This window comes from Montipora capricornis, chromosome 4, assembly GCF_036669925.1.
Source record: "Montipora capricornis isolate CH-2021 chromosome 4, ASM3666992v2, whole genome shotgun sequence".
Lineage (NCBI taxonomy): Eukaryota > Metazoa > Cnidaria > Anthozoa > Scleractinia > Acroporidae > Montipora > Montipora capricornis.
In genome coordinates, this window is record NC_090886.1 from 41,154,605 (window position 1) to 41,167,791 (window position 13,187).

Genomic DNA, 13,187 nt, shown 5'->3' on the forward strand with positions numbered 1-13,187 from the left:
AGTGTAACATCTCTCTACTTAACTGTTGTGTACTGCCATTTTTGTTCCCATTGGAATTTTTTTTTAAAGATAAGTCTTGGCAATTCTCTGAGGAAGTGAGTTGGAATGGGAGGGTTGTTTTCATGGAATGTTTCTTATGTTCTCCATACAATAGCTATTCCTTTCTCCTGCGGGATGTTAGTGTAAAGCCGGGCTAGTAACGTCCTTTAAGACAAGGATTCTTGCGACTTTTGTTTTCTCTTAAGAAATCTGTGGTATCATTGAGGTATGATTTTTTGTATTTTAGCAATAGGCCACTTCCGAAAATACCATAATAGTCTTTGTTCCCCAAATTTTGCATAACTATTGTTTCCAGTTTCTCTTGGGACTTAAAATTGTCCCAAGAGAAAACAAAAACCATGCTTATGCAAACTTTGGGGGGACAAACAAAGACTATTATGGTATTTTGAAGGCTGAAGGATGTAATCAACAAATAATGACATTCGTTCAGTGACTTCAGTAGGGCCTTTGCAGCCTGATATGATAGGTCTCCCTGCATTCCAAGTTCCTTTACTCTATCTGATATTCCTTGATTCTTTAGAAATAAAACAGGACCATCTAGCGACTTGTCGATCTTGTTCTAGCTTATAAATTGCCCCAGTAACTTCAAGAAGGAGTGGCTCATTTAGTGGGTGCAACAGTTCTCTACTACCCGCCATCTTGAATATATTACCCAAAAGACTTTGGGTAGCTCAGGACGGCTTGGCGTTTATCAACCAACCTTCAAACTCTGCGACGTGGGTTCAACTCCCGGCCCCGAGTTCCAGTCGATCTCGATCTCACTCCGAGGGTTTTTCTCCGGGTACTCCGGTTTTCCTCCCTCATCAAAATCGACTCTCAGTCAATTACATCCGACTCAGGGCGGATACCCTCGGTGGGAATAACCTGTGGTATCCTTCCCTTACATTGAATTGAATGAATAAAGTTGTATTAAATTAAAATAAAATAGAGAGATTTTCAATTGAGTGTCGAAAGTTGCTTTGGTTTTGCATTACTTCACTCAGTGATTAATTCAAAGTTCTCGCGCCACTTTTTCAACCAATCAGAAGTGAAACCAAAACCAATCGTGGCTCTCGCGTGCACATTCTCCCGCACTTTGCGTCGGCTACGTGTAATTACTTCGAGTTTTGATTGGTTTACTTGATTTGTCTTCGTCCTTTTTGATTGGCCAAAGTAATTACTTTGGTTTTGGTTTTACGGCACTCGATTGAAACTCCCTCTGACGACTACTACCGCGAGGTATCGCGGGCTCGGAATTTGACTTGGAGCACGGGAAGGGCCACTGGAGATCTCTGTATGACTTTTAGCTCTCTTTACGACCTTTTATCCTTTCTTTTATGTAAAAAGCAACGTATGTGGTAATGACCGAGAATAATCCGTAATTTTAAAATGAGGACGCAAATTATCCGTAATCCTTAAATTTCGTGGCCAGTAATCCGCATCCCTTCTCTGAAACCCCTGATCATAATCCTAAAACCCTAACAGGGCCTCATAACTGATGGGCAACAGCAAAGAAGCATGAACCATCTGAGGTACATTAGTGCCTTCAATCCTTGCTGAGCTAATAGAGCCTGCAACAGTGCTATAGAAGGATTTCTCAGTTCTGTATGTGCACTTGTTCCATGAACAACAGGGCCTGGGTTCGATTCGGTGTCTCCTGATATCAATAGCTTTTCTCTTGATACACAATAACTCATTTTGTTGGTTCAATTTTGTTGAACGCTTAGTAACAGATTGATATTGAATAGGTAATAGAACTCACAAGTCTTTGTTATGTTTACCAGTCCTTCGGGTAATAAGATAAGCACGACAATTAGAATCTCCTACTCTCGAAGATTTGTTACGTCTGAGTTGTGGTCTAGGTCTAAGCCACAGCTTTCTAGATGTGTTGTGATTCGCTTGAAATACTATCCATCCTGATCGGCTAATTAAATCGAACTTCCGATTTCGAGTGAGTGACAATTTGTATACAGATTCTCACCAAAACCTGTAGATGTCCACAATAAAAATGAAAAATAAAATCATTGAAGTGTTGTCCGCAAGTATTAGGTTTTTTAATTTATGCCATGGGATGACAAACAATTTGCGTTAATATTTAGCAACTATTCACCGCGAAGTGGAGGTGGCTAGTTGTGGATATTTACCGAGCCGCGAAGCTGCGAGGTAAATGTCTACCACTAGCCACATTCACTGAGCTGAATAGTTGTTTTAGTATTTACTAAAACGGTGAGATAATATAGCACAAAAGGATGATTTTAAAAATACCGTAGTTGTAGTCAGGCATGATAAAAAGAATAAAAAAACTTGTCACTGACTAAAAAACGTGTGTAAAAATGACGTTTCGGTCAAAATACTACGACCTTCTTCAGCATAAAATGGCTTACGAATACAAATGAGTGCTTTAAAAGAGCCGTAGAATGATTTTAACTCATTTATGATTATGATGTTTTTAATTTATGATTTTAACTCATTTATGATTATGATGTTTTTAATTTATGATTTTAACTCATTTATTCCTGCAAAGATTACACATTTTCGGGCGCAAATTCCGCGCGAGCTGCTCGGAGGTGAATATTTAACAGTTAGCGCGAAACCGAGCGTGACTTGTAACATTTGTAAAGCGGCGCCGGTCCGTCATTTTCACATTTTCTTGCGAAATTTACATACATCGCCGAATATACGTCATGTAGACCTACAGATATCGAGAGCTTTATGACCATATTTGGGCAGTGTATCAATGTGTTGAATTATAATTAACAACTATTCACCGAAGTGGAGGTGGCTAGTGGTGGATATTTACCGAGCCGCAAAGCGGCTAGGTGCAAAATCTATGACGTCAGAGGGTAACAGTGTACTCTGTTACCCGCGAATGTTGACCGACGACCGCCGTTGATGCCATTTCACGTTTTTCTTTTTGTGCTATATAACGAATCACTTAATGACTGGTTCCTCGGGAAACGCTTCATTTTGTTTCCCTCGGCTGCGCCTCGGGGAAACATTGAGATTCTTGGGAAACAAAATGAACTGTTTCCCTCGGGACAAAAGAAACAATGGACCCTAACTCTAAAAACAATAATAATTGATAGAGCTGTTTCCTAAAGGGATCCAATGAAATTTGATGTTGAAAAGAGCTGCGTCTTATCTCTAAACTTACTTTATCGTGACAAATAGTCATATTTCTTTTCTCTTTTAATGTAGGATGTGATCCCCTGTATCCATGGTGAGTATCAACAATTGCAGGGCCTAAGTTGTGTAAGCAAGTAAAGGCTTGTTTTCAGAATGATAACCGTGATTTTTAGTGCTTCTAACTTGCCTTTTTCCCTCTTATTTGCCGGTAGTTTTTGTTTACCACTGCCACCAGTTCCTAGAGAAGTATGGTGAAATCCATAGTTTAAACTGTCAACCAGTGGAAAACAAGAATCATCAATCACAAGCATTTCATAGGAGATCACGGAAGGGTGGCAGAGGTCAAAGTTACACACTCCAGGTAAAATAAGACTGTTTCCCGCCAACGCTTCATTTTGATACCCTCGAATGTCACTGTTTCCCTCGGCTGCGCCTCTGGGAAACATTGAGATTCTCTGGAAACAAAATGAACTGTTTCCCTCGGGACCAGTCATTAAGTTTTTGATCGTTTTTATTATTGCTGATGAGGTAAATGCTTTTTATTGCTCATATTTGTCACGCCACGTGTTCGTGGTATCAAGGAGCCACGTAGGGCGTGTAGTTCCCGATGTTGTGGTCTGTCTCCTGTGATGTATCATGGTTGGGAGGGTAAATGCTCGGAGATATTAGCTACTCTAAAATCCGAAGGTAAAGAAAGATATATGATGAAGAAAAGTAGTGGTGAAATGGCTTCATAGTGTTCCTCGGGAGATCGTGTTAGTGTACGGCGCTTTCGCTCTCTGCCGGTTTATCGAGTATGCGTGTGTAGTTCTGCCAGGCTCTTCCTAGAGACCTTCCTGTACTTAACAGAAGTGACGAAAACAGAGATTCTTTCAAAGTGCATTTTCAAATATTCCTCACAATTAACATTCTTTTTTCCAATTTTAGTCATGGATGACCCGAAGCGGAAGGTGGAAGCTCAGTTTTGGGTTGCTTATGCAACGAGAGTTTTGGAGTTTGTTGAAGTAATATCAAAAGAAGCTTGTTACGGCTGCAGCCATAGAACGTCAAACGAGAGAGATCACAACGTTTGCCAGCTTGGGGTCAATGAGCGCATCAAGAGATTTCTGAAAAAAGCAGACGAGAGGATAATTCGTGAACAAATCACGGCAGACTGGAAAAAATTGGTTGACGGCATTTCGTTACCGTTATCATTGGAGGAACGTGAAATGCTTTTATCTGACAGTTCGTGGATTGATGAACTCTTCAGTCAAGGTGATAGACATGCAAGATTACTGCGCTTACTGTGCGAGGACGATGGAGAAGAGTTGGAAAACTGTCTTGAAGATGAGTCCATCATCGCGATGGGCTTGGGAAGAGGCGACGACGCGGGAGGGGCATTGCCGAAGTCTTGCAATCAAGTGGAAAGCGGTTCAGCTTGTTTTTCTAATGAGGAATTCGAGGACGACTTGATGGATTTTGCAAAAACTCTGGGAGGAAATGTAGTCGAGCCAAGACCTTATGACCAGGAAATGTTTCCTGACCCATTCAATCAGTCGATATCGTTGTGCAAGGAAATGTCAATCCAGTCGGTGGAAGAATCCACGAGTGATTCGGAAGTGATTGCTGAATTACTGAAGGAAGGAGAAACGTCACCAGAAGAGGAGTTTGTCCAAAAGTGGAGTGAGAATTCTGTCAAAGAAGCTTATGAGATTGCACAAGTAAGTCAGCGACGGGTGGCAAAATTCAAAACGGTAGCAACCGATTACTCCTTGAAAGTGAAAAACGTCGCCTTGAATGGAGTAAGAGAAGTCCTTTACTTTCTAGAGGCACTTTTTGATTCTGTTTTGATCAAAATTACGAATGGAATGCTAGCAACAGACCAGGTGCGCTTTGTGATGCATTCACAACAACTTTCATATCCCATCAGCCTTCCTTTTATGCCTCGGAATGAATTGACCACAACTCGAATAATGTTTGAGATTGAACGGGTTCTGCAATCAAATGAGAAATTCTCGCTTGATGGAAGTCTTCACGTGAACTTAATTCATGTAGCCATGCCATCTGGAGGGAAAGGCAAAATCGGTCGTGGAGGGGTCAACTTGCAAAAGCGACTTCACGATAAAAAATGTTTCATTCAGATAAGAAATAAGGATGAACTCTGTCTGGCCAGGGCCATCGTAACCGCAATTGCCCGCGAAAATAACCACAAAAAATGGTCGTCGATCAGGCAAGGGAAAGAGCCTCAAAGGTCAGAGGCTCTGGAACTTCTCAAACGTGCTAATTTGCCTCTTAAAAGATGCGGTCTAGAAGACGTAAAAAAATTTCAAGAGGTCATCCCAGAGTACAGAATTGTTGTCGTGTCGGCAGAGCACTTCAATGGCATTGTATTTAAGGGGCCTAGTGCTGAAAAAGTTATTTATCTCTATTTTCACGATGGCCACTTTGAAATTATCACCAGCATGGCAGCGTTCTTTAACCGGTCATATTTCTGTCGGACGTGCTTAAAAGGCTATGACGTCGAGGATCCACGCCACCATAGATGTCCCGACAAGTGTTGCTGCTGTCAGAGAATTGGATGCACGGATCGTGTAAATCACTGGCAACATTGTGATGATTGTGGTAGATTTTTTAAGGACGTGACCTGCTATAAGAACCACAAGGAGAAAAATGGGGTTGCAAAGTCAGTTTGCGAGATGTACATAAAATGTTCCAAATGTGGAAAAGTCATTGATCGAACCCAGAGGAATCCTGGGGATCACAAGTGCGGAGAATTTCATTGCAGAATTTGTAAGACGTTTGTCCTTCGCGAGTCACATCGCTGCTACATGCAGCCTTTAAAAAGAAAATTCTGTGAAGATGAAGAGGGGGAGATTTGCAGTAAGAAAAGGAAAGTCAGCCAAAGAAAAGATAAAGAGGGCAAGTACTTTTTTTTCGATTTTGAATGTGTTCAAGAAACAGGAACGCATGTGCCCAATCTGGTGGTTGTCCAAGATGAAAAGGGGCACGAGGAAGTTTTTCGTGGTCCCAATACACGAGACGATTTTTGCAACTGGCTGTTTTCAGGCGATTTGCACGGAGCTGTTTGCATAGCCCACAATCTGAAGGGATACGACGCCTACTTCATACTTCAGTACCTTTACGACAATAAGATCTTGCCAAATCTTATACTAAATGGGGCGAAAGTGATGTCTATTGAGATTCCAGAGGCGAAGATAAAATTTATTGACAGTCTGAATTTTTTGACCATGCCTCTCGCTAAACTGCCAGAGGCTTTCGGCCTGTCAGAACTTTCCAAAGGCTTCTTCCCGCATCTTTTTAACACTAAGGAAAATCGATTATACATCGGGGAGATCCCAGACGTCAGTTTCTATGACCCTGATGGAATGACACCAGAGGAAAGGAAAAAGTTTCTTTTGTGGCATGCAGACCAAAAAAAAAGACAAGTTGTCTTCAATATGCAAGAAGAATTATTAAAGTACTGTCGTTTGGATGTAAACATTTTACGAAAATGCTGTGTTAAGTTCAGAAGCATGATACTGGATCTTTGCAGCGTCGACCCATTTGAGGCATGTATTACTATTGCGTCCTTGTGCAACACAATCTTTCGAAAGTTATTCCTCAAGCAGGAAACAATTGCGATCATCCCACCTGATGGTTACAGACCCAAAGAAAAGCAGTCTATACTGGCCCACAAGTGGTTGGCTTGGGAAAGTCACACAAGGGGAATCAGGATTGAACATAGCAGAAACGGCGGGGAGAAGCGAGTTGAGCCGCACTATTCTCTTGACGGTTACCACGAGAAGACCAATACAGCCTTTGAATTTGATGGCTGCTTTTTCCACGGCCACAACCTCTGCTACCCAGGCTATGAAACAAATCCAAGAATAGGTCTTACAATGAATGAACTATACCAAAAGACGCTGCAGAAGAGAAAACATCTAAAAGAGAAGGGAATGAATCTGGTGCACATTTGGGAATGTGAGTTTAAAAAACAGGTGAAAGAAAAAGAAGAAATTGCAGAGTTCGTTAAAGGCTTGTCATTTGGAGAGGAGGAGCCATTGAATCCAAGAGATGCCTTCTTTGGAGGACGCGTAAATGCAACGAGACTTTTAGTCAATGCCAAGGGCGACGAAAAGATCAAGTATGTGGATTTCACCAGTCTGTACCCGTGGGTGAATAAATATGGCGATTATCCAGTTGGTCATGCAACTATTATCACACAAGATTTTGGTGATATTCAAACCTACTTTGGATTGGTCAAGTGTGCCATGTTACCTCCCCGTGGCCTGTACCATCCAGTGCTTCCATTTAAAGGAAACGGCAAGCTCCTGTTTTCACTTTGCAAGACATGTGCCTTGCATAGTCAGAAGACACCATGTAATCACTCCGATGAGGAGCGAGCTCTAACCGGAACTTGGGTTACTCTGGAGATTGCCCTGGCCTTAAAAAAGGGTTACAAAGTGCTGAAGATTCACGAAGTGTGGCATTTTGAAAAGAGGACCAACGAATTGTTTAAAGACTATGTGAACTGTTTCTTAAAACGCAAGCAAGAGGCTTCTGGTTGGCCAAGTTGGTGTCAGACTGAAGATGACAAGAAATTGTACTTACAGAAGTACAAGGAGCACGAAGGAATAGATCTAGAGCATGATGCAATTAAGAAGAACGAGGCCGATAGAAGCGTTTGGAAACAAATGCTAAACAACTTTTGGGGCAAGCTTGGTCAACGCCCCAACAGACCAAAAGTGAAAGTCATTCATGCCCCAGTAGAGTATTTTGATCTACTGACAAGCTGCCAAGTAGAAATCACGAACTGTCACCTAATAAACGATGAGGTGATCGAAATGCACTATTTCGTGAAGGAGGGCTTTGTGGAGGCGTCTGACCGAACCAATGTTGTTTTGGCAGCTTTTACGACGGCACAAGCGAGAATAAAACTTTATGATCTTCTGGATAGGCTGGGTCAACGTGTTGTCTACTATGACACTGACTCGGTTATTTTCACTCTCAAGATTGATGAATGGGAGCCCCATATTGGAGATTACCTAGGTGAACTCAAGAATGAGCTTGACGATGGAGATCATATTGTCCAGTTTGTGTCTGCAGGGCCTAAGAATTACGCCTACAGGACAGCTGCTGGAAAGACGTGCTGCAAGGTCAGAGGGATAGCACTGAACTTTCGTACGAGCCAAGATGTGAATTTGAAGTCGATGCTTGACCTTGTCTCAAGTAGCCCTTCAGAGGAAATCGACGTCATAACTCCACATAAGATCGTTAGAGATCAAAAGACTAAGGCCATCTTGTCCAAGAGAGAAGTAAAAAAATATCGCTTTGTCTACGACAAACGAGTCATTCAAGAAAATTTTGATACATTGCCATATGGATACTAATAGCCTTTTTGAGTTGCAACAAGTCTTAATGGCTTTCGCAGTGACTATGGCTTCAGAGGTAATGAGATATGATGCAAATATGTGGTTCAAGGGAAGCAAGGAATGGTCCGTCTTTGCTTATTCACTGGGCTTAGACTTATCAAATGACATGAAAAGAATGACCTTGGTAAAGTTACAAGCGAAAATCCTAGACGGAAAGGGGGTACGGTTGCCAGCGCTACTCGCAGTTCCCGGTAACAAGGCTACCTGTTCAAGAGGATTACATGTGTTGGTGAAAACTGAAACGTTGCACAGAAAATAGGTCATGGTTTCCAGTCAGACACTGGTTGAAAGATGGAGTCACGCTCCGAGTTGAAGCAGTATTAATGAGAAAGAGAAACCTGCTGAGTATGGTAGGTCCAAGATCAAGGCAGTATTAACCCTATTCAGGTAAATGGTAAACGGAATCTCCTCTGATCCACACCAATGCATATCGAAAAGAATGCTACGAGTGCATGCTCCATGTGGCATATCTGGTCACAGGGAGTGGTTTTGCAAATAGCTCTGTCAAAAAAGGAGCTAGAGTCGCAAAGAAAAGAGGGCTTTTTTGTCACTTCCTTGAACTTGATCATCGAGGAAAAGATTGTAGAAACCCTCAAGAACATGTCAAAGATTGCTGCCTTCGAAATCAGTACTGCCTTCCCGCCTTTCCTAAAAAGACAACAAACCACAGCTATCTGACTTAAAATCAGTGGTACTAATCTATCTCACAAGCGCTTAGAGAAATTTGTGGAGAGACTACCGCGGCACGGAAGAGTGTAGAACAAACGTCCCAGTGTACAGCTGTAAAGTGGATACGTACAAAAAGTTCCTACTGTCGAGAAGCTGCCAGTCATTATATGGTACTTGCCACATTTTCCATTTTTGAGGATTGATAAGATGGCATTGAAAGAGGAAATCGTTTTCTGTTAGCCCGTCCAATGTCCGTTTTTATTGCACCAGAAACCTTTTGGCACCGTATCGCATGTGATCACCCCTAGATCTGATTGTTGTGTAGAGTTCTTGACCTGCGCAGAGAGACGGGCGTATCTAACGGTTTTGCTGTATGGTCTTGGAAATAACGTTGAGGCACGATCATCTTAAGGTGACGATCCTAGGTGATGTATCGATTTAAGTCAGTCGCACAAGTGAACTGGGAGATTCCTTATCATTATCACGAGAAAGTTCAGGGAGAGCTTCAGAAGTTAAAAGATGCTGGGGTGGTAACAGAGGTGTCAGAAAAAGAGACAAACCCATGGATAACTCCGCTCAAGAAAACGGCTGATTAGATTCGTATTTGTGTGCACACGAGAAGACCAAACGAGGCCACAAAAGAAAGGAATCTCCAAATCCAGGATATCATCGATATCTTGAGCTCGATGCAAGGTCAAGACATTTGAAGGATGAAGCTTGAAGTATTAAACATGACTCTACTTTGGCAACGTTATTACCCAAGATGTACCCAAAAGACACTTTTGGAATTAAGGTAGCAAGGAACTTTATGATTCCTCGATGGAAAAACACCTGAGTTCCCAGACAAGTCAAGGTCCTAAGGAAACACCGTACAGAAGTTGAATGGTATTAGAGGAATGGACCCCTCTGTAAATTCGATGCTTTCGTAAAGAAATTGTTATGGATTATGGTGTGAGGCTGAGACAATGTTGTTTTGCCATCGAGTGGCTTGTCTTGTTTTACCAGGAGCGGAAAGAATCGTCGAAGTACTTCTAAATGATACGTAGTATGCTTGGAAATTTGTTTGGATTCTAGTGGAGAAACTGTAAGCATTTCAACCAAAATACTGATACTGTTCGCATCGCATGAATGCGTGCCAAAACCACTGTCACCCATATCGTATCGTGGAAAATTCACTGGAATTTTCATATTTCTGCTACTTATCTGGTTAGAAATTTTGATGATTTCTGCATTCATCGACTGCTGCTGCTGTGAAACATGTCTGATTGCGAGGGTCAGGGTGAAGGAGCCCCAGCTCAAAAGCCAAGATATTTCACTGGAAATGTGATAAACTTTAAGCGACCGAAGTTCAACACTTAGTTAAAAATTGTGGTTATGTCTTCAAGGAAGTCTTGAGAACATTTCAGACGAGAAACAGTGTATACTGGTACAAGACCGGAAGGCCAAAAGATTTTATGGCAGTTTAGACTAAGCTGCAGGTGAAGATGTAAATGCTGATGAACCGATGAAAAAACTCGAAGGAGCCGGAAATCCTGAATGTATTGAGATCGTTGCCTCCAAGAAATTCAAAGAACGAGTTCAGAAACCAGGAGAAACAATGACTACTTGTATCACTGATTTGATGCTGTTATTGAAAGGCTGTAATTATGTAGACGAAGACAGACAAGTGAGAGACCAGTTTGTGTGCGGAATTTCTGATGAAGATTTGACGAAGAAATTCGTTGAAAAAGGAAATAAATCTCGCGTGAGTTGAGGCCACATCAATGGCAAAGCCCGTAAAACCACAAAACAAGAAGTTCAAGGGTGGTCTGCAAATCTATCTAGAAAGGAAAGCATACATGCTTTGTCTAAAGATAACTTAAGGATAAACCAGAGGAAGTCCTGTTGTCGAACTATTGTGCCAAAAAGAAAGGAGCTCATAGCTTCTCAAACAAAGGACTCCGCCTTGCCTTTGGAGTAGTCTATAAACAGTGTAAGATCAAAACCAATTTCAAGATTTTAAGGAATATAAACGACTACAAAGAGAAAGACACCGAAAACCAACAAATCGAAAACAGTCAAGACCACAAAGGAAGCCCTTTGCCGTGAAAGTCGGGGAAGATGATGAAGAGCATTTCTGTGAAGTTGTGGGCATAATGTGTGTCCTAAATCAAAACTGTCAACATAAAAAGGCTTTTGCTACTGAATCTTCCGCTGTCAACTCAAACGACAGAATTCCTGTGACGTTTCAGATAGACTATGGTTTTACTTGCAGCACCCTACCTTTTGACTGTGTAGAAAGACATAAGTAGGGTCAGGCTTCTTTCACTGTGTGATGAAGAAACACAAATTCAGAAACTGGGAATCAAGAAAGTCTTGATGTTCAAATGCAACCACTGAAGAAGTGATTATTCATGCAGTTTAGAATTGTTGACAAGGACTTGACCCCTTTGGTGGGTCTAAATGACTCTGAAGCACTCAACCTTATTAAGCTCTTACGGAAAAACATTGCTTTCGTAGCACAGGCCAAGCCAAATGTCCTGAATAACTATTCCAGTGTGTTTGATTACTTCATAGGGACGTTTTATGGCGTACTACACATGTACACAAAGAAGGATGTTACTCCACACAAAACAGCTCCCATAGAGATTCCTCTTTCCGTCAAGAACAATTTTATCGTTGAAGTGAAAGACCTCCAATAGCAAGGCACATTGGAACAACGGACAGAACCCACTGTTTGGGTGAGTACATTATTGTAAACAAGCCATCTGCCAAAAACTGAAATACGACTCTGCATGGATACCAGGCCACCAAGCACAGTGCCCCGAGTGTACAATTCCAACTATTGATCATCTGCTCACTGAAATTGGCAATGCTTAAGTGTTTACCTTAGCTCATATCAAGTCTGCCTTCTGGAATGTCCCACTGGAACAACCTTTAATACCCGGAAGAATGAAGTGGAACAGAATGGCCTTTGGCAAATTAATGTTGCATCTACGAATTTAGAAAGTTTGGACAATGTAAAAGCTATAGCTGATGACATCCTTATATGGGGTGATGACGACAACACTGAAAGGGCGACTGCCAACCATGGCAAACGACTGCTGGCTTTGCTAGAAAGATTTTAATTGAAGAACATCAAACTTAACAAGGAAAAGTTCCAACTGAGGAAGACAGAATTAACCCACATGGGTTTGGTCCTGACAGACAGAGGAGTAAAACCTGACCCAAAGAAACAAGATTGCATCCGATCCCTGCCGGCTTCATCTAACAAGGATGAAGTGAGAATATTGCTCGGTGTTTTAGCCTACATCTCACTATTCTCGGAAGACTTGTCAACCAAATCTGACCCACTCAGAACACTCCTGAAGAAAGACACTGTGTTTATCTAAGAAGCAGTAAACAGAAAGCTTTTGACGAAAAAAAAGTACTCATTTCAAGCGCCTCGCTGCTGGAATACATTAGAAACCCCGCCGGAGTAAGAACCTATTCTTTCTAAAATTTATCAGTTAGAACTCCTATAAATCAGAACTTATTGACCCTAACATTTGAAAGAGGGTCTTATTTTCTAAAACCTGAAAGATGTGTGCACATTAACAACTCCTACTACCAATGTTGAAAATAAAATAAAATAGCTTCTTAATATGCAGTTATGTATATATATACTACTCCTAAATTATACTACAAACTAGACCTGTTTTCCATGAATGCCGTGTATCAAACTTAATTAATGTGACGATTTAGCAATTGTTTAAATCGAGGAAACAATCTTCTCGTCTAAGATCACAGCGTAGGCTATTCCAGAGAGTTGCGCCTCTATAGCTAAAGCTCTTTTTCAAATAGTTTGTTCTTGGTAAAGGCTAACTGCTGATTTATTGAGAATTTATTTGCAGAGTCCCATATGGCATAGCCTGACTCGATACGTTCCGTAAACATGGAAGATAAGTAGTCAGGAGGCAGACT

General features: G+C 41.5%; 1 protein-coding gene across 5 annotated transcripts in view; it reads left to right on the plus strand.

Annotated features, from left to right (window-relative positions):
- Positions 1–12,867, plus strand: part of LOC138046963 (uncharacterized) — a 17,426-nt gene extending 4,559 nt beyond the window's left edge. For 2 of the 5 annotated variants that reach the window (XM_068893598.1, XM_068893599.1), the window contains 3 exons: positions 3,238–3,259; positions 3,378–3,526; positions 4,093–12,867. In XM_068893598.1, coding sequence (XP_068749699.1) covers positions 4,095–8,534 — 4,440 coding nt within the window. In that variant the 5' untranslated portion in view covers positions 3,238–3,259; positions 3,378–3,526; positions 4,093–4,094 and the 3' untranslated portion in view covers positions 8,535–12,867. Of the gene's footprint in view, positions 605–3,237; positions 3,527–4,092 lie in introns of those variants that run through there. The other 3 variants (XR_011131754.1, XR_011131753.1, XM_068893597.1) reach the window with 2 other exon arrangements.
- The last annotated feature ends 320 nt before the right edge of the window (positions 12,868–13,187 follow it).